Raw genomic sequence first — 21,855 nt, 5'->3', positions numbered from 1 at the left:
TTGAGTCTATAGTGGTCAAGAGCATGGGAGCTTCGGAAAAGGACAGAACCAAGTTCAACTTCCTGTACTTTGAATTTCTACTTCATGGCATGCAAAATTACTTTCCCCCTTTTAACCTCAGTTTTCTTCTGTGTGAAACAGGAACAATAAAGTTTCATTCGTCATTCAGTTTCTCTCAAGGTTTCACGAGATCATACCTAGAAAACATCCAAGTCATTGAAATGTATCATCATTTCTGTCATAATTAGTGGGATCCATTTCACTATTATTGGATATACAGTTTTGTGCCTGAAACCTACATAAAAAGAAAATGTTAAGTCTAAAAAGTGTTAGTGATTCATCATTTTTATATTATTAATTATAACCCTATTTAATCACACAAGGCCTTGTCCATGGCAGGTGCTCAATAAACACTTGTCGAACCAATGCATGTTTAGACTCTATTCTGTTTAGATTCTACACTGTTTAGATTCTATTCTGCCTCCAACACTTATTAGCTGTGTGATCTGGGTAAGATAATTCACCTCTTTATGTCTGCATTTCCTTCTCCATAAAATATATAGAATAAGAATGCTTAGCTCATTCGGTTGTTGCCAGGGGTGAATGATTTGGCACATAGGAGGGGCGGGTTAAACATTAGCTGTGATGATCTCCTTCCAAATCTTCATTTTCAGAGGCACAGATGAGGCCACAGTGCCACCTGGTGACCCTAGAGTGTAAGTACACATGATCGCCAGCTATGCTCTGTCTCCACCATAGGTCCAAGACTGGGTAGTTCCGGCCTGGAGGTTTCCTCCTCACATCCCCGCAGACGGGGTTCAGACTGCCCGACACAGCTGAGTGATCCCAGGGCAGTGGCCACCTGTGCCAGCCCTGTGAGGTAGCTGGAGGATCATTGTTCCTTCCTTCTCAGGCTCTGGGCAGATGCCAGGGTTGGGGTGACCATGCCCTCAAGTTTCTTGCTTTGGAGGGCCACATTTTCCCTCGGAAAAGAAGGTAAAGGTCACAGGAAGCCAGAGACCTGTGACTTCTCTGTGCCCTGGGCCCAAACTGTAAAGACCTAACACACTATGCTAAAGTCCAAGGCTGGGGTGCTCCCCAGAGCTTCTTGCCTCACCGCCTCTGCTGAGGATGCATGAATACTATGTCCTCCCAGAGCTTTGGGAGCTTGTAGCAAGCAGTCTCCCCAGCACAAAATCTCTTGGAAACCTCTAACTGTGTCAGAAACATTTGTGCAAATTTTGCATCCTATTTCCCAAATGTCCGCATATTTTAGGAAAAAACCCGCAATTTCCTAAATATGCATGAAAAATTGGTATTATAGGACAATGTGACTTTTAAAAAATGTTATTTAAAAATCTTCCCCACCTCCTTTCTGCCCTCCAAGACTGCCAAATTCTTGTTGAACAAATATTATTAAATGCCTGTTACATGCCAGCCATGATTCATGGTCTTGGGGATATAGCAGAGAACAAACTCACGGGATTCCTCTCTTATGTAACTCACATTCTTATACGATAATGATAAGGGTTAACATTAATTAAGCTGTCACTACATGTTAGTCACAGTGCAGTCATTCCCACACATTATTTCACTTAAACCTGCTAGCAAGCTTCCAAGGTAGTTAGTTGTTTCTCCCTTAAAAACTGAGTCTCAGAATGATGAAGCACTTTGTCCAATGTCACACAGCTACTAAGTGTGGAGACCTTGCATCCAATTAATGCCCATCTCATTCTAAAGGACATGTTATGTGTTCTCCAGCCCATGGAGAATAATTTTAACACAGCCAATGCAATTTCTACACAACAATGTTCTTGTCTCAAGTCCAAGAAGGCCTCCTACACCTCCTATAATACTGGCTTTCTGGTGAGCAAAGATGCCATTCTCATGTGTAATCAGGTGGCAAATGGAGATATGACCAAAGTAATCATTTGTCTACACTCATAACACTGTACACACTCTTCCTGTGTCTGATTCAATTCAAGTACCCCTTTTGATTACTTAGCAAAATGGAGCTTTAAAAGGGTTAAGGTTTTTATATTCATGTAACTTTCCGTATTGCTTTGGAAGTCTCTGGTTAAATGAATACCCTTTTTTTTATTTTTTTGAGATGGAGTCTCGCTCTTTCGCCCAGGCCGGACTGCAGTGGTGGGATCTCGGCTCACTGGAAGCTCCGCCTCCCGGGTTCATGCCATTCTCCTGCCTCAACCTCCCGAGTAGCTGGGACTACAGGCGCCCGCCACCACGCCCGGCTAATTTTTTTGTATTTTTAGTAGAGACAGGGTTTCACTGTGTTAGCCGGGATGGTCTCGATCTCCCGACCTCTTGATCCGCCGGCTGTGGCCTTCCAAAGTGCTGGGATTACAGGCGTGAGCCACCGCACCCAGCATGAATATTCTTTTAATAGTGACCTGTGATTCTGTTTTGATCAAGTGTTTTCAAACTTGACATCTTTGATGGGTTTCTCCAGTGTCAAAATCCTAAATCAAGTCTTTTTGGCTTAAAATTAACTTTGGGATTTTTCAGCTAGGTCCCTTGGGGAGTCTAAAGAATGTATCTCTCATCTTGTAGAGGTATTAAGTGATTCGATTTATTTGGTAGATTATATGGGTGGGCATCGTCAAATGTGGTGATACTGCATGGGAGGGCATTGTCAAGTGAGGTGACATTAGATCTCATCTCAGTTATATTTATGGGTATGTTGTTGATAAACATGTTCCAAAAATTACATACATTTATACAAATTTAATATGTTATGATTTGTAATTTTGATTATTATGCTAAATATTTGCTGAAGTTTAGCTTTAGCAATATTATGCTAAATATATGTTAAATATTTGCTAAAGTTATGTTTGCATAAACATGTTATGAATGGCTGGGCACCATCACTCATGCCTATAATCCCAGCACTTTGGGAGACCAAGGCAGGTGGATCACCTGAGGTCAGGAATTCGAGACCAGCCTGACCAATAGGGTGAAACCCTGTCTCCATGAAAAATACAAAAATTAGCCAGGCGTGGTAGCACATGCCTATAGTCTCCGCAACTCGGAGGCTGAGATAGGATAATTGCTTGAACCCAGGAGGCGGAGGTTGCAGTGAGCCGAGATCGCGCCACTGCACTCCAGCCTGGGCGACAGAGCTAGAATCTATCTTAAAAAAAAAAAAAAAGTTATTAATTATTTCTGAAGATTATATGAAATTTATAAAACACTGGTGGTCCTGATGTGATGCTGTCAGTCATAATTCTGATTACTGTCTTAAAATGCTGCCCGTAAGATAAGTAATTGGCTGGACACAGTGGCTCACACCTGTAATCCTAGCACTTTGGGAGGCCGAGGCGGGTGGATCATGAGGTCAGGAAATCGAGACCATCCTGGCTAACACGGTGAAACCTCGTCTCTACTACAAATACAAAAAAAAATTAGCCGGGCATGGTGGCGGGCACCTGTAGTCCCAGCTACTTGGGAGGCTGAGAGGCTGAGGCAGGAGAATGGCGTGACCCTAGGAGGTGGAGCATGCAGTGAGCGGAGATCACGTCACTGCACTCCAGCCTGGGTGACAGAGTGAGACTCCGTCTCAAAAAAAAAAAAAAAAAAAAAAGATAAGTAATTAAATTTCCTTGTGAACTGGAAAGTTTCATCAGACTTTTATCATAACTATTGTTTTCATCATCCACAGTTACTGTTTTGAATTCTTCTCTAAAAATATTTGTAATTGGCAATAGTCCAAATTTTCTTTTGTTTTCTTTCCTGTTTTTGAGACACAGTCTGGCTCTGTCGCCTAAGCTGGAGTGCAGTGGTGCCATCTTGGCTCTCTGCAACCTCTGCCTTCTGGGTTCAAGCGATTCTCCTGCTTCAGCCTCCCAAGTAGCTGGGACTACAGTCGCCCGCCACCACGCCCAGCTAACTGCCGGTGGTAGAGACGGGGTTTTACCATGTTGGCCAGGCTGGTCTCCAACTCCTGACCTCGTGATCCACCCACCTCAGCCTCCCAAAGCGCTGGGATTACAGCCGTGAGCCACCGCGCCCGGCCCCCAAATTTGCTTTGCATGGAGAAAACTCTAACAAATCCTCTTCAACACGGTTTTCTGATAACCCAGATCAATGAACTACCCAGGCTTCACCACTATAGGCATGTGAGAAACTCGCACTTATGCCCCCTCAATACATTAAAACTAAATATTTTTTAAAAAATCAATGGGCCAGGCGCAGTGGCTCACGCCTGAAATCTCAGCACTTTGGGAAGCCAAGGCGGGCGGATCACTTGCAGTCAGGAGTTCCAGACCAGCCTGGCCAGCCCGTCTTACTAAAAGTACAAAAATTAGCCAGGCATGGTGGTGCATGTCTGTAATCCCAGTTACTCGGGAGGCTGAGGCATGAGAATCGCTTGAACCTGGGAGACAAGAGGTTGCAGTGAACCAAAATTGTGTCACTGCACTCCAGCCTGGGCGACAGACTGAGACTCTGTTTCAGAAATAAAAAAAAATAAAAACCAATGAACTAAAAACCAATTTCTAGTGGCTTCTAATAAGAAAACAATGGTTCAAAAAACTGCTAAGCGAGATCAAGCAAAACAAAAAAATCTATTGATAATGTTTTTATAACTCGTATTTAAAACATTGTTGATTGTTGATTCTTGATTCATTCTTTTCTTTTTTTTTCAGACGGAGTCTCACTCTGTCACCCAGGCTGGAGTGCTGTGGTGGGATTTCCACTCACTGCAACCTCCGCCTCCTGAGTTCAAGCCATTCTCCTGCCTCAGCCCCCCGAGTAGCTGGGATTACCGGCGCCCCACCACGCCCAGCTAGTTTTTGTATTTGTAGTGGAGACCGGGTTTCACCATGTTGGCCAGGCTGGTCTCCAACTCCTGATTTCAGGTGATCACCCCCCGACTGGGCCGCCCAAAGTGCTGGGATTGCAGGCGTGAGCCGCCACGCCCGGCCCGTTTTGTTTTCTAGATTGAAGAAATGTTTTTCTCAGAAGTTATCTAGAATTTACACCGATTTGGTAAAGCACACTTTTGTGAACAAAGATGGGTGGAAGCGTTTGTTTTTCCTCCCTACTTGATCCTTCCAAAGTTTGGAAACTATTCATGAATATTCTTATTTTCATGTACACATGTTCTCTTTATAAGCAGTCTATAATCAGAAAGATTGGTTATATTATCAAGGCTTTGACTGAAACATCCTATTTAAGAAAATGCAGAAAATGCCTGGCTTCGAGTTTGCAGCCTTACATTACAGTCAGGGGGAAACTGTCACTCCCTGCAGGCCTGAGAACCTTAGAGCTCTTCGGGGAGCAACTTGGCAGGGAGGGTCCCGGCAGCTGCTCGTGGGCAGGAACCATGGGGCGCAGCCCCAGGCGACCCTTTGGCCAGTGGGGACCTTCCGCTTCCTGGCCTCTTTCTCCATCGTCCCGCCGGCTGCTGGGGAAGCGGCGGCCGCCCAGGGCCTGGAGGTCGCTCCCTCGCCTCCTCTGGCTGCGGGAATGGAGAGGCGGCGGCGGCCGGAGCAGGGTGGGTGGCCTGAGGCGACAGCCCAGCCAGCCTCCGTGGAGAATATGGCGACCTGCGGCGAGGTGAGCGTCAGCTGCTGCGCCGCCGACTTCTCGGAGCAGCGAAGGCTACTCGCGACAAGGCGCCACCAAGTGGAGCCCGGCCCCGCGGCCCTGGGAGGGGGCAGCAGCCAGGCAGCCAGGAAGCCCCGGGCGGGGCGCTGGGCACCAACGAGCACCAGGGCAACCTCCAGGCGGCGCCCTCACCAGCCTCCAGGCGGCGCCGCGGCAGCCTCCAGGCAGCGCCCACACCAGCCTACAGGGGGCGCCGCTCACACTGCACCTGCCGCCGCGGCCCCGGGACGTGAACTGCGCTATCTGTCGGCCTGGCCACGCTGACCCGGGCGGCCCAGGCCCGCAGCAGCCGGAGGAGGAGCCCAGGGCCACTGCCTGGGGTGACGAGAAGGGGCAGGACGGTGCCCCAGAAAAAGGCAAGAGCTCATAACTAGGGCCCCCGTGCCAGGAAAGGCTAGGAACAGAAGATGGAGAGATGGAGATGGAGAAGCAGCAGGTGGGAAGGAGCGGCGCTCCACCGGTGGGGTCAACATGCGCTGGCCGGGCTTAGAGTATGAAGAGGAAGAAGCAGGGCAGAAAGAGCAGAAACGAGAAGGTGCAATGACACAATGGAGCACAATGCAGAATCCAGCCCTAGGACTCCAATAAAGGCTGGGTTTCATTGCAGCTCACACCCCCCACCCCTAATCAGAGAGGATCAGGGGAGAGAGAGGACCCAAGGAACACTGGAAGCTGAAGGGCGGGAATCTGAGGCCAAGACTGATTGTTGGAAATTGTGGGAATCAGGAAAGGAGAAAGTGAAGTGAGGCAGAATGGGTGGATGGAGGGGGGGGGGGGCAGTGAACCGGGTTAGGAAGGATTAGAAATCAGAACCTTAGGAAAGATCCAGAAAGGAACTGTCCTTAAAAAGGTGCATGCTGCGGCTGGGTACTGTGGCTCACGCCTGTAATCCCAGCACTTTGGGAGGCCGAGGCGGGCAGATCACCTAAGGTCAGGAGTTCGAGACCAGCCTCGCCAACATGGCGAACCCCATCTCTACTAGAAGTACAAAAATTAGCCAGGTGTGGTGGTGTGCACCCGTAATCCCAGCTACTTGGGAGGCTGAGGCAGGGAGAATTGCTTGAACCTGGGAGGTGGGAGTTGCAGTGAGCTGAGATCGTGCCACTCCATTGCAGCCTGGGCGACAAGAGTGAGACTCCGTCTCAAAAAAGAAAAAAAAGAAAAAGAAAAAAGAAGGTGTCCATTGCAGCCTGGGCGACAAGAGTGAGACTCCGTCTCAAAAAAGAAAAAAAAGAAAAAGAAAGAAGAAGGTGTATGCTGGTGATGAAGGAATGGGTTCTAAGAGTCAGGGAGTGAGGGAAGGGGAGGGACAGGGGTTGGGGGTGCAGTGGGGTGCTAATGCAGCACCCAAACAGAAGAAGACTGGAGGAAAACAGGGCCCTTCTCCTCCAACTCCAGCTGCTCCCCTGAGTCCTGGGCCACCTGCTCCTGTGTCTGCCGACCTACTGGCCTGTCTCTGAATCGCTGGAATGCCGTTCCTCCTGATCTCTGCCCTGCCTCAGACCTTTCACTAACACCACCACCCCCACTGCCCCCGACCATAGCCTGCCCCTATCCCAGAAGCCCCTGCTTCCAGCCACATGCCCTAGGTGACCTAAAGGGGACCTGTACATGCAGATGAAGAGGGTGCTCTTCTGGCTCCTCCTGCTTAGGTATCCCAGTCGTGCAATCATGAGTGTGAGTAAATGTTGGATATCACACAGATTCTATTTCTCAAGCTGTTTCACACTGTGGTTTACCTAACAGTGTTTTTCTGGGGGTCATCGATGGGGATTTGGTTCTCCCTGCAGACCAAGGACCTCAGCGCAGATTTCTTGAGCAGCCTAGAGAGGCTCTGGCCTCACCTGTCCACATCAAGTTCTGGGTCCTGCCTGCCCTGCTTGGCCCAAACACAGCAAGGGTGACAGGAGGGAAACGGGAAAATGGTAACTTTATAATATTGGAAAGGAAGGATTTCATGGCCCAGTGGAACACAACAGAGAACCCAGAAATAAATCCATGCATTTACAGCCAGCTCATTTTGCGCCGAGGCCCCAAAAACATACCGTGGGGAAACAGATGGTGTCTTCAATAAGTGGTGCTGGGAAAATGAGATATATCTATGTGTGAAGAATAAAACTAGACCCCTATGCTTCACCATATATAAAAATCAAATCAAAATTAATTAAAAACTTATACGTAAAAAACGACAGTCTGGGCACAGTGGCTCACACTGTGGAGCGGCCCCCTCCGAGCCCCGGCCGTCCCCCCTCCTCGCCCTGCACCCACCCCCATCGCCCCTGCCCCCGGCGGCGGCCTCGCGTGCGAGGGGGCTCCCTTCACCTCCGTGCCTCAGTTTCCCCAGCTGTAAAATAGGGACAGAGCGACCCAGTGGCAGAGAGGAGCCAGCTGTGGAGACCCGCCCGCCCCCTGCCCCCTAGGTAGCCTCTGATGAGGATTGTTATTCTAAGCGCAATACTTGGCCCGCCGGCTTCCCGCTGCCCCCACCGCGCTCACGCAATAACCTGCCCAGCAGCCGTCGACGCGCGTCCTGCGGCGACCTCCGCGAGCAGCACCCTGGCTCCCTCCAGCACCTGCGCCGAGGGGCGGGCCGTCCTGGCTGCGCAGGGCACGGGGGCGAGGCTGCAAAGGCTGGGGTCCCGCTGCCGTGATTAATGTACTGACAAACTGAGGCAGCAGTGCCCCCACCACGGCCACCACGGCCACCACACCCCACTAACCCCCACACCCCCACTCCGCGAAATAAACGACAGCATTGGCAAAAAAAAAAAAAAAAAAAAAAAGGCAAAAGATCTCAATGGCTATTTTCCAACAGAAGACATACAAGTGGCTAACAGGTATATGCAAACTTGTTTAACATCACTAATCATCACAGAAATGCACATCAAAACCACAGTAAAATTTCATCTAACCTCAATTAAAATGGCGACTATCAGGAAGTCAGAAAACAACAAATGCTGACAAGGACACAGATAAACAGGAGCACTCAAACACTCTTGGTGGGAATGTTTTTTGTTTGTTTGTTTTGAGACAGAGTCTCTCTCTCTGTCGCCCAGGCTGGAGTAGTGCAAGGGCGCGGATCTCACTGCAACCTCCCGGGAGGGGCTCACTGCAACCTCCGCCTCCTGGGTTCCAGCATTCTCCTGCCTCAGTCTCCCGAGTAGCTGGGACTACAGGCGTTTGCCACCACGCCCAGCTATTTTTTGTGTTTTTAGTAGAGATGGGGTTTCACCATTTTGGCCAGGATGTTTTTGATCTCTTGACCTCGTTATCCTCCCTCCTCAGCCTCCCAAAGAGCTGGGATTACCGGCGTGAGCCACCGTGCCCGGCCGGTGGGAATGTAAAATAGTTTATCCACTATGGAAAACTGCATGGAGGGTCCTCAATAAGCTAAAAATAGAAGTACCGTATAATTCGGCAATCACACTGCTGGGTATATGCCCACAAGAAAGAAACTCAGTATATCAAAGACACATCTGCACTTCTATGTTTATTGCAGCACTATTCAAAACAGCCAAAATACAAAATCAACCTAAGTATTCATCAACAGATGAATGGACAAAGAAAATGTGGTACATATACACAAAAAGAAAGGATTTGTGAATATACTAAAAGCCATTGAATTGTATGCCTTAAATGGGGAAGTTGTATGTTATGTGAATTCTATTTCAATAAGGTTGCTTTTAAAAAACGTAAGGGGTCGGACACAATGGCTCATGCCTGTAATCACAGCACTTTGAGAGGCCGAGGCGGGTGGATTATGAGGTCAGGAGTTCAAGACCAGCCTGGCCAAGATGGTGAAACCCCGTCTCTACTAAAAATGCAAAATTAGCCAGCGTAGTGGCGGACACCTGTAATTCCAGCTACTCAGGAGGCTGAGACAGAGAATTGCTTGAACCCAGGAGGCGAAGGTTTCAGTGAGCTGAGATCGTGCCACTACAATCCAGTCTGGGTGACAGAGAAAAACTCAAAAAAAATAAATAAATAAAATAAGGGGCCGGGCACCATGACTCATGCCTATAATCCCAGCAATTTGGGAAGCTGAAGTAGGTGGATCATCTGACGTCAGGAGTTGGAGACCAGCCTGAGCAACAGGGTGAAACCCTGTCTCTACTAAAAAGACAAAAATTAGCTAGCCATGGTGGTGGGTGCCTGTAATCCCAGCCACTCGGGAGGCTGAGGCAGGAGAATCGCTTGAACCCGGGAGGCAGAGGTTGCCGTGAGCCGAGATCACGCCACGGCACTCCAGCCTGGCGACAGAGCGAGACTCTGTCTCAAAATTAGAGAGTGTCTCTATCACTCAGGCTGGAGTGCAGTGGTACAATCACAGATCGCCATAACCTTGAACTCCTGGGCTCAAGTGATCCTCCCTCCTTGGTCTCCCAAAGTGCTGGGATTACAGGTGTGACCCACTGTACTCAGCCTCTATTAAATTCCAAATGGGAGAGGGAGAGAAGCCAGTAGGTGCAGCAATATCACCAACCAGCCAACGGCACTTCAGTTTTCTAATGTTATACTGCACATAAGTCTATTTAAATTTGCTATGTGTTCATTCAAACTAAAACCATAAATCAATGATGATAAGACACCGGTTTAAGAAAAATGTAGGCCGGGCACAGTGGCTCACACCTGTAATCCAAGCACTTTGGGAGGCCGAGGTGGGCAGATCACCTGAGGTCAAGGTCAGAAGTTAGAAACCAGCCTGGCCAACATGGCAAAATCCCGTCTCTACTGAAAATACAAAAATTAGCCAGATATGATGGTGCACGCTTGTAATCCCAGCTACTCGGGAGGCTGAGACACGAGAAAGAACTGCTTGAACCCGGGAGGCGGAGGTTGCAGTGAGCCCAGATTGCACCACTGCACCCCATCCTGGGCAACAGAGCACGACTCCGTCTCAGAAACAAACAAACAAAAATTTACACCTTAACTAAAGGTATGGATCCTCATTGCCACCTACCTGCCCTGGAGTGGGCCTGGAATATCTCCGGATATGAGCTCCTTTCCATTTTCCTCTTCTGTTCTTCTAATTTAAACAAAAGAAAGAGCTGTTCATTTGTTTCATCATACCAAATTTCTAACTCCTGAACATGCAAACATGACCATGTTGCCTATAACCTCCCAGTGACTGAGGCAGGATTTCAAACACATTTATCACATCTCCCTGCCTCCAGTTTCAGGTATCGTTTGAGTTTCTGGAAAAGACAAGAATATGCGACAAAAAAGTTCCACCCACTTCTTGTTTACTTGGTGCTCTATATCACCTGAATATATAATAAGTATTTATAGAGTCAAATCAATATATTAAGTAAATGAAACTCTTAATAGACAGAATTAAATAGTATAAGTCTTTCCTCTCAATTTCAAAATCCTTTAATTACAAGGCACCTTTTACCCAAGACAAATACCAATTTTCAAGTGAGCCGAAGCTGTGTGTGACACTGCGAAGCCAAGAGGCACCTTTAACAGAAGGAAACCGCAGCCACTGGCTTCACAGCAGGCTGAACTCGTTGAACAGGGTCACCTCTGTCCTACTCACCTCTGACTGTCCTCCAGCATCTTCATGGCCTCCTTCAAGTTTTTCCCCATTTCAGCTAACATGGGGTCTGCTATCTGGGAAACAAAAAAAAAAAGAAACAAATTTTAATAATCCTCTATTACCTCTATAACACAATTCACCCAGAAAAATTCAGTGCATAATTTCTTCTGGATTTACTTTAAAATACATGATTTTAAAATCTGCAATAGTACAAAAGTATAACAGAAAAAGTAAAAGTCTTCCAGCCCCACTTCCCAGAGGAAGCCGCTGTTTTGATTTTTATTTTTTGAGATGGAGTCTCACTCTGTTGCCCAGGCTAGAGTGCAATGGCATGACCTTGCTCACTGCAACCTCTGCCTCCTGGGTTCAAGTGATTCTCTTGCCTCAGACTCCCAAGTAGCTGGGATTACAGGCACACACCACCATGCCCAGCTAATTTTTGTATTTTTAGTAGAGACGGGGGGTTTCACCATGTTGGCCATGCTAGTCTCGAACTCTTGACCTCAAGTGATCTGCCCACCCCGGCTTCCCAAAGTGCTGGGATTGCAGGTGTGAGCCACTGTGCCTGGCCTCCTTAAGTTCCTTTTGAATTTTAGTGCCATGTGTACACCTATCTCCCATCCAAAAAGTAAACAAAATAGAACTTAAATTTTTCTGCAGAATTATTCTTTTTTCACCATTCATTCTGGGAAGAACCACGTGAGGCCAAAACCAAGGACCCTACCCTTCTTCACTTGGTGCCACCTTCCCACCTGACAAGTTACAAGTCCCATGGGGGTAACCACAAGGTCCCCTCAGCCTGGCCATTGTACACAGCCCCAGGGTACCGGCAACGCATGACCTACACTCCAAGGCAACTGGACAACTTGGTCTTTGGTGAGATCACTTCTGATAACAAAGTGAGTCAGCTTCACTTCAGACAAGCAATGTGGCAGTGATACAAAGACATGCTATTTTGACAAATATTATTTTTGAGACAGTCGCTCTGTTACATAGGCTGGGGTACAGTGGTTTGATCGTGGCTCACTGCAGCCTTGACCCCAGGGATCAAGTGATCCTCCCACCTCAGCCTCCTGAGTACCTGGGAATACAAGTGCTCGCCGCCATGCCTGGCTAATTTTCAAAATTGTTTTGTAGATACGAGGTCTCATTATGCTGCACAGGCTGGTCTCGAACTCCTGAGCTCAAGTTATCCTTCTGCTGGGATTACAGGCTGAGCCACTGTGCCCAAACTTTTTGCAGAATTAAAACATACACATTCATTTTCCTTTCTCTATTCTTAATCTCTGTAGTTATTTTTAGGGAGAAAATTCTTGTTGACTTCAATCTCTATGTAGCATGAGTTGTGTTATAACAATAAATTATCTATTATATATTATATTACATATAATACATATAATATCATATATAAGTTATAGCTCTTTTGTTCCCCTCTTACTCTTCTAAGTGTGCTGCTTAAAGGAAGAGCTGTGTTTACCTTTTCCTATTGCTCACTGTATCTAGCAATATCCTACGGCATGGCATACAATACGTACGTATTTAAAACTGCATTGCCTCCTCAAAATTGTTTTTAAGAAATTCCACTCCATTTATCAATATAAGATTCAGAAATTGTTACATTCTAGAAGGGACCTAAGGGATCTAGTCCAGGGATTTTCCAACTGTGTTCTCCTGAGCCTTAAGGTCCCTGGGAGGACTCTGAGAAGGAAGGGTTAGGTAAGCAGTTGGGGCTTCTAACTCCCTAGCAGATCAGCTCTGTCTTGTATAACAGGGTTTTGAGTAAAGTTTTTATTTGTAAAAAGTTTCACTGAATGATAAAGGGGATATCACCACCGATCCCACAGAAATACAAACTACCATCACAGAATACTATAAACACCTCTACACAAATAAACTAGAAAATCTACAAGAAATGGATAAATTCCTCGACACATACACCCTCCCAAGACTAAACCAGGAAGAAGTTGCATCTCTGAATAGACCAATAACAGGCTCTGAAATTGAGGCAATAATTAACAGCTTACCAACCAAAAAAAGTCCGGGACCAGATGGATTCACAGCCGAATTCTACCAGAGGTAAAAGGAGGAGCTGGTACCATTCCTTCTGAAACTATTCCAATCAATAGAAAAAGAGGGAATCCTTCCTAACTCATTTCATGAGGCCAGCATTATCCTGATACCAAAGCCTGGCAGAGACACAACAACAAAAGAGAATTTTAGGCCAATATCCCTGATGAACATCGATGCAAAAATCCTCAATAAAATACTGGCAAACCGAATCCAGCAGCACATCAAAAAGCTTATCCACCATGATCAAGTGGGCTTCATCCCTGGGATGCAAGGCTGGTTCAACATACACAAATCAATAAATCTAATCCAGTATATAAACAGAACCAACGACAAAAACCACATGATTATCTCAATAGATGCAGAAAGGCCTTTGACAAAATTCAACAACCCTTCATGCTAAAAACTCTCAATAAATTGGGTATTGATGGGACGTATCTCAAAATAATAAAAGCTATCTATGACAAACCCACAGCCAATATCATACTGAATGGGCAAAAACTGGAAGCATTCCCTTTGAAAACTGGCACAAGACAGGGATGCCCTCTCTCACCACTCCTATTCAACACAGTGTTGGAAGTTCTGGCCAGGGCAATGAGGCAGGAGAAGGAAATAAAGGGTATTCAGTTAGGAAAAGAGGAAGTCAAATTGTCCCTGTTTGCAGATGACATGATTGTATATCTAGAAAACCCCACTGTCTCAGCCCAAAATCTCCTTAAACTGATAGGTAACTTCAGCAAAGTCTCAGGATACAGAATCAATGTGCAAAAATCACAAGCATTCTTATACACCAATAACAGACAAACAGAGAGCCAAATCATGAGTGAACTCCCATTCACAATTGCTTCAAAGAGAATAAAATACCTAGGAATCCAACTTACAAGGGATGTGAGGGACCTCTTCAAGGAGAACTGCAAACCACTGCTCAATGAAATAAAAGAAGATACAAACAAATGGAAGAACATTCCATGCTCATGGGTAGGAAGAATCAATATCGTGAAAACGGCCACACTGCCCAAGGTAATTTATAGATTCAATGCCATCCCCATCAAGCTACCAATGACTTTCTTCACAGAATTGGAAAAAACTACTTTAAAGTTCATATGGAACCAAAAAAGAGCCCGCATTGCCAAGTCACTCCTAAGCCAAAAAAACAAAGCTGGAGGCATCATGCTACCTGACTTCAAACTATACTACAAGGCTACAGTCACCAAAACAGCGTGGTACTGGTACCAATACAGAGATATAGACCAATGGAACAGAATAGAGCCCTCAGAAATAATGCCGAATATCTACAACTATCTGATCTTTGACAAACCTGACAAAAACAAGCAATGGGGAAAGGATTCCCTATTTAATAAATGGTGCTGGGAAAACTGGCTAGCCATATGTAGAAAGCTGAAACTGGATCCCTTCCTTACATCTTATACAAAAATTAATTCAAGATGGATTAAAGACTTAAATGTTAGACCTAAAACCATAAAAACCCTAGAAGAAAACCTAGCCAATACCACTCAGGACATAGGCATGGGCAAGGACTTCATGTCTAAAACACCAAAAGCAACGGCAACAAAAGCCAAAATTGACAAATGGGATCTAATTAAACTAAACAGCTTCTGCACAGCAAAAGAAACTACCATCAGAGTGAACAGGCAACCTACAAAATGGGAGAAAATTTTTGCAGTCTACTCATCTGACAAAGGGCTAATATCCAGAATCTACAATGAACTCAAACAAATTTACAAGAAAAAAACAAACAACCCCATCAAAAAGTGGGTGAAGGATATGAACAGACACTTCTCAAAAGAAGACATTTATGCAGCCAAAAGACACATGAAAAAATGCTCATCAGCACTGGCCATCAGAGAAATGCAAATCAAAACCACAATGACATACCATCTCACACCAGTTAGAATGGCCATCATTAAAAAGTCAGGAAACAACAGGTGCTGGAGAGGATGTGGAGAAATAGGAACACTTTTACACTGTTGGCGGGACTCTAAACTAGTTCAACCATTGTGGAAGTCAGTGTGGCGATTCCTCAGGGATCTAGAACTAGAAATACCATTTGATCCAGCCATCCCATTACTGGGTATATACCCAAAGGATTATAAATCATGCTGCTATAAAGACACATGCACACGTATGTTTATTGTGGCACTATTCACAATAGCAAAGACTTGGAACCAACCCAAATGTCCATCAATGATAGACCGGATTAAGAAAATGCGGCACATATACACCATGGAATACTATGCAGCCATAAAAAATGATGAGTTCATGTCCTTTGTAGGGACATGGATGAAGCTTGAAACCATCATTCTCAGCAAACTATCTCAAGGACAAAAAACCAAACACCGCATGTTCTCACTCATAGGTGGGAATTGAAGAATGAGAATACATGGACACAGGAAGGGGAACATCATACACTGGTGCTTGTTGTGGGGTGGGGGGAGGGAGGAGGGATAGCATTAGGAGATATACCTAATGTTAAATGAAGAGTTAATGGGTGCAGCACACCAACATGGCACATGTATACATATGTAACAAACCTGCACGTTGTGCACACGCACCCTAAAACTTAAAGTATAATTTTAAAAAATTAAAAAAAATTTTTTTTTTAAAGTGTCATTGAAAAGAAAAATAAAATTCTTTGGGAGGCCAAGGCAGAAGAATCACTTGAGGCCAGGAGTTTCAGATCAGCCTGGGCAACACAGTGAGAAATAAATTAGCTGGGTGTGGTGGTGCACACCTGTAGTCCTAGCTACTTGGGAGGCAGAGGTAGGAGGATCGCTTGAGCCTGGGAGTTTGAGGCTACAGTAAGCTATGATTGTGCCACTGCACTCCAGCCTGGAACAGAGTAAAACCCTGTCTCAAAAAAAAAAAATGTATAGCATAAAAACGTCTGATTCTGGTCTAACATTTTGGAGGTGAGGAAACTAAGATGCAGAAAGGTTAAGCGACTTGCCTACGGTCATGGAGCTAATAAATGACAATGAGGTGCCAAAACCTGGGGTCCCTGACTCCTGTTTCTGACCTCTATTATACCACACTGGCTCCCACAAGGGCTTACAAGGTAATCATTTAGACACAACCAAATTTTTAGATAAAACAGACAAATTTTAAAACAAGTGTTTTCAATAAAATTCACCACTTTAACTATGAGAAGGTTCAGAAAGCACTCAAAAAAGGCCTCAGTGCTGACAGTGAAGAGAATGACGAATATGATGGTCAAGAGAATTTATCTTCACCCCTGAGTCAGCTGGTGATGCTCCTGACGATCCTCACTCCTGTGACACTCCTGTGTGTCCCCTACCATCTGGCCAAATGAAAAGATAAACAGTTTGGCTTGATTCACACCTTCATGCTCCCAACGACCATCCTGTCTGAAACATCCTCATGACTTTTATCTCTCTCTCGCCTAGCACCTATGCAATTACAAGTCAATAATTCCAGGAAGCCTTTACAGATAAAGCCACTTTTGCTCTTTCCCATCCCCTCTAATGATACTGATGCCTTTTTTCCTAAACCAAAAATCTAGACTTGTTGCTTGACAACATTGGTTGTATTTATGGGGACAATGTGCTGCACACTGTGGGGCACACACATGACTGTTGTGCGCCAACAGCAGTCCCACAGGACGAGGGTGTTTTTTCCCATTTGGGGTGAAAACTTGAGGCTCAGAGAAACGGGGCCCATCTCCCGGGTCATGTATCCAGTAAGCCTCAGAGCTGGGCCTCAAACCCAGCCGCATCTGACTAAAGTCTGTGTTCCTCACTGCCTCATTATTTATACCCCAAACAACTGATCACCTTGCAATTTAAAAGCATACAGTACCTGCTGCCCCATCAAAAGAAGAGACTAATTTGCCAAATGATCCAGTCCCTGAATTCCCAAATTTGCCAATGGCAGCCTCAGCTTACCTAGCAATATTCACTTTGGTAACTGACACTGAAATATGTTCTGAATATCAACTAAACTAGGCCTGTTACACTCCTTGAGAAGTCCTAAAAATGTTAAAAGGGTTGGCTCTGAATCCAAACACATTTTCCAGTGAAAAACATCAGCATTTCATAAACGAGAAGATTTCTTTGGGGTGGCCTGAATGTGATTTCTGTTTTTTCACACTTTGAGCATTTTTAAAGAATTCTTTCACCCATTCCTCAAATGGCATATAAACCTTGGGTTTTCAGTTTTCTAACTTTTAAAATTACAGTATAATTTAATTAAGCACCCTAAGGGAATCAGACTTTAAATTAATTTGATCATTATTTTGGGTTAATTAAATTGTTCCAGCAAATTGCTCTTCAGTGACCCGGTCCAAAAGAATGCATAGTCCCGAGTGCAGAGGGGAGAAACTTCTCCTGCGTCCCAGTTCTCCTCTCTTTGTAGAACTTTATAGGAAAAGCTCTTACGAAGTAACAGAAGTTTGTTCTCTTTGCATTCGGATGCTGGGGTTCACACATACCTCCCACACCTTTTAGGCAGAGAACTGGAGCTGATGACCTAAAGATGTTCATTACTATTTTGAGACAGTGAGTGTGGGGAGGGGTGTATGTATGTGCTGGTCCTTGATAATTTACAGCTATAAAGAAGCTGACAGCATAAACTTTTCTAAGATCCCGAAAACTTAAGGCCTTGACATGTGATGCCTTTTTTTTTTTTTTTTTTTTTTACCCCTTAACAACGATGATTTGAAACTCACTGGTCCTCCTGCTAAAGTTCGCGCAGCACGCAGCTGCTCCTCCGGACCCCGATCTTGAAAGGAGGCTCTGTAAATCTCTGCAGTCTTAATGTTGACAGCTGTGAGGGACAAAAGGATGACTCTGAATTGACAAAAGACCAAAGCGGAAAGTCTGCACAGTCTTACATTTCTACCACCACTCCTAAGAGAAAGACAGGAAAGTGAACAGAATGGCTCCTAAGTATCTGGACCTCCCCCTCCCTGGAGGGGGAAAATGCAATCTTTACCCCAAGCATCTCGGTGAAAATCGCTGAGGCCCGAGCTGGACTCGGTGAGATTTTCTTCTAAACCAAGAGCTGCTTTCCACCTGGGAGGCAGCCATTCCTTCAGCCGGACGTGTAGCAAAACCTCTGGTCAGCCCTACTGGTGTACGGCCAGGGGTGGGTGGGTGAACTGTGATCGTTCTGTTTGAATCTTCACAATTTAGTATTTTATACATACACGAAGTTACAGAGAATAGAACAGTGAACACTGTGTACCTACCACCCAGCTAAATCAATCAAGTATCACCGCTACAGCAGAAGCCCTCTGAAATAGAGCCGATTCCATGATGCCTTTCCCGTGGGAGTCCTGGGGCTGCCAAGCAGGGAGGATGGTTCTAGGTTTTCTCTAGCCTGAGAGTTTTACACTTTGGAGGATTTCTGTTCTCAAGCAAAACCTTCCTCAGTTCCTGATATATAAAAGGATTCCAGTGCCTGCCTTCCTGCCCCAGAGCACTGGCAGGAGAAAAGCACGCCGGGCCTGGGGTGCCGGGGAGAGAGGGAAACAAAACCAGGCACTCTCCCAGCTCCTGGGAAGGGTGGGCATGGCCTGTGCTTTCTATTTGCTACCACGTTGCTTCTTCAAAGTCTTAAGAAGTGAATGTTATCTCAGTTTTATAGGTAAAGCTTAGAGAAGTTAAGCTACTTGCCCAAGGCCTCATGGCAGATGTTCGGAGTAGCTGGGATCTGAACCCAAGGCTGTCCCATCCTGACAGCAGTGGGGTCATTGGTTTGCTGAATTAGACTTTTAACTGCACATGTGACCAAGCCTCCAACCCACAAAAGATGCACACTACTTACCAATGCCATATATTATTATTGCACACTACTTACCAATGCCATATATTATTGCACACTACTTACCAATGCCATATATTATTGCACACTACTTACCAATGCCATATATTATTGGAAAGTGGTTTTCGTTTTCTTCCCGGTCATTTAATTCTACAAAATAAAAATGTTTAAGATACACTTTACTTTGTATAATAAAGGCGAAGGAGGAGCTCCTCAATGCAGAAAGGGAGGAAAATTCCAGAAAATGAAAGGGATTGTGGCCCTGTTTCCCTACCCTGTCCCAAGGCAGGGGGGTTTATACTGAACAAACTGGCAGCTGCAGAATCGGTCCCCACTCCCACCCCACCTTCTCTGTGCACCCTGTCTGCCACACGGGTGGCAGCTCCTCTGAGATCCAGTGCCCTCCTTCCTGGGAGACAAGGGGGCCGCATTGGAACTGAGGCCGGGCAGATGGTGGACGAGGGCAAGGGGAAGGGGAAGGCCATCCCACCACAGGAAGAGCCGGGACAGATGGTGGCCAAGCAGTGACAGCAGTGTGTGCCGGTGCTTGGGCCCACTGCAAGACTGGGGACAAAACGGTCCTGAGACCCACATCTTCGCTTTGGGGCAAATGGCAGAACTTACCTGTCACACATAATGTCACTAAGTGAATGTCATCTTCTTGCCTGTCAAATTCACCTATGATGAGAATTTTAAGACCGGATGTCAGAAAAGTTCCTCTAGTTACCAGAACAAACTGCTGAGCAAGCCAAGGACAGGGAGGGACGGCAGCCAACTGACTGTGCTCCGCCCTACAGCCTGCACCCACACTGCCACAGCCTGGCCTATGGGGCCAGACGCTAGGGAGCTGACACCACAGAACCCTGACCGCCAGGAGACGGCCACATTCTCAGCCTCAGGCCCGAAGGAGCCTGGGCTGAGCCTTCCCATTTTTCTCTTCATTCTGAGGGTTTTGCGGGGACCCATGGATTCATAAGATTTTTACTTTTCTCCTAAGTAAACTGTTTTCCTGTTTATCAGAATTACAAAAACAAAAATCTGGCCACTCTAACAGATTTGAAAAATACAGGAGAACATATAGAAGTCGGTTTTTAATGTCCATAATCCTAGCACTGTTAATAATTAGTGGATTTTCTTCCATATTTTTCTATGCTCAGCAGAGCTGACCATAAAGACAATTTTATATCTTTTATTTTTTGAGATGGAGTCTTGCTCTGTCACCCAGGCTAGAGTGCAGTGGAGCGATCTCTGCTCATCGTCATCTCCACCTCCCAGGTTCAAGCGATTTTCCTGCCTCAGCCTCCCGAGTAGCTGGAATTACAGGCGTGCGCCCCCATGCCTGGCTAATTTTTGTATTTTCAGTAGAGACAGATGGGGTTTCACCATGTTGGCCAGGCTGGTCTCGAACTCCTGACCTCAAGTGATCCACCTGCCTTGGCTGCCCAAAGTTCTGGGATTACAGGAATGAGCCACCGCGCCCAGCCGACAATTTTATATCCTGATTTGCTTGTGCACAGGTATTTTCCCATGTAATTCTCACCCTTATATGTGTTATTTTTTAGCAACTACATAATTATTATTCTGATAACATCACATTTCCTGTTATAAGTAATGTTCTACCGCTCATCTTCAGGCTCAAATCTCTATGCACATTTCAGATTATTTTCTTAGCATATATTTCCACAAGGGGAATTACTGGGTCAAAGGATATGAACTATTTATTTATTTATTGAGATGAAGTCTCGCTCTGTCACCCAGGCTGGAGTGCAGTGGTGTGATCTCAGCTCACTGCAACCTCCACCTCCTAGGTTCAAGTGATTCTCCTGCGTCAGCCTCCTGAATAGCTGGGATTACAGGCGTGCGCCACCATGCCCAGATATTTTTTTTTTTTTTTTTTTTGAGATGGAGTTTTGCTCTTCATGTCCATGCTGGAGTGCAATGGCATCATCTCAGCTCACCGCAACCTACACCTCCCCGGTTCAAGCGATTCTCCTGCCTCAGCCTCCCAAGTAGCTGGGATTATAGGCATGTACCACCATTCCCGGCTAATTTTGTATTTTTAGTAGAGACGGGGTTTTTCCATGTTGGTCAGGCTGGTCTTGAACTTCTGACCTCAGGTGATCGGCCTGCCTTGAACTCCCAAAGTGCTGGGATTACAGGCATGAGGCACTGCACCCGGCCTAATTTTTGTAATTTTAGTAGAGACAGGGTTTCACCATGTTGCCCAGGCTGGTGTTGAACTCCTGACCTTAGGTGATCCACCTGCCTTGGCCTCCCAAAGTGCTGGGATTACAGGCATGAGCCACCATGCCCGGCCGGATATGAACCTTTTTTAAGAGTTAAGTCATGGCGAGACCCTGTCTCCACAAAAAATTTAAAAATCAGCTGGGCATGGTGGCATGCACCTAGTCACAGCTACTTGGGAGGCTGAGGAGGGAGGATCACTTGAGCCCAGTAGGTTGACACTGCAGTGAGCCATGATGGCGCCACTGCACTACAGCCTGGGCGGCAGAGTGAGGCCTTCAGTCATGATGCCAAATTGCTTCCCAGACAGGCTGTACCATCATATGAGTAAGCTTACTTCATGGCCTGGTGGTTAGTCAACACACGACAATGTTGTTTTTGTTTCTTTCTTTTTTGAAAATATTTGCAAATTTAGGCCAAGTGTGGTGACTCACACCTGTAATCCCAGCACTTTGAGAGGCCAAGGCAGGTGCATCAAGAGATCAGAAGTTCACGACCAGCCTGGCCAACATGGTGAAACCCCATTTCTACCAAAAATACAAAAATTAGGTGGGTGTGGTGGCGCACGCCTGTGA

General features: G+C 46.0%; 1 protein-coding gene across 7 annotated transcripts in view; it reads right to left on the bottom strand.

The window, feature by feature from the left end:
* LOC129015907 (protein N-terminal asparagine amidohydrolase-like) overlaps window positions 1–21,855 on the bottom strand; it is a 34,950-nt gene that overhangs the window by 1,088 nt on the left and 12,007 nt on the right. For 3 of the 7 annotated variants that reach the window (XM_063654510.1, XM_063654512.1, XM_063654511.1), the window contains 6 exons: window positions 19,661–19,714; window positions 19,133–19,186; window positions 17,940–18,037; window positions 11,168–11,241; window positions 10,589–10,654; window positions 196–295 (listed from right to left, as the gene is read on the bottom strand). In XM_063654510.1, the coding sequence (XP_063510580.1) occupies window positions 214–295; window positions 10,589–10,654; window positions 11,168–11,241; window positions 17,940–18,037; window positions 19,133–19,186; window positions 19,661–19,714 (428 nt within the window). In that variant the 3' untranslated portion in view covers window positions 196–213. Of the gene's footprint in view, window positions 1–116; window positions 296–10,588; window positions 10,655–11,167; window positions 11,242–13,191; window positions 13,354–16,485; window positions 16,554–17,939; window positions 18,038–19,132; window positions 19,187–19,660; window positions 19,715–21,855 lie in introns of those variants that run through there. The other 4 variants (XR_010124323.1, XR_010124322.1, XM_063654513.1 and 1 more) reach the window with 4 other exon arrangements.

The sequence above is a fragment of the Pongo pygmaeus genome, chromosome 18 (genome assembly GCF_028885625.2).
Source record: "Pongo pygmaeus isolate AG05252 chromosome 18, NHGRI_mPonPyg2-v2.0_pri, whole genome shotgun sequence".
Lineage (NCBI taxonomy): Eukaryota > Metazoa > Chordata > Mammalia > Primates > Hominidae > Pongo > Pongo pygmaeus.
The sequence above is the reverse complement of the archived record's forward strand: the minus strand, read 5'-3'. Positions and strand labels throughout refer to the sequence as shown.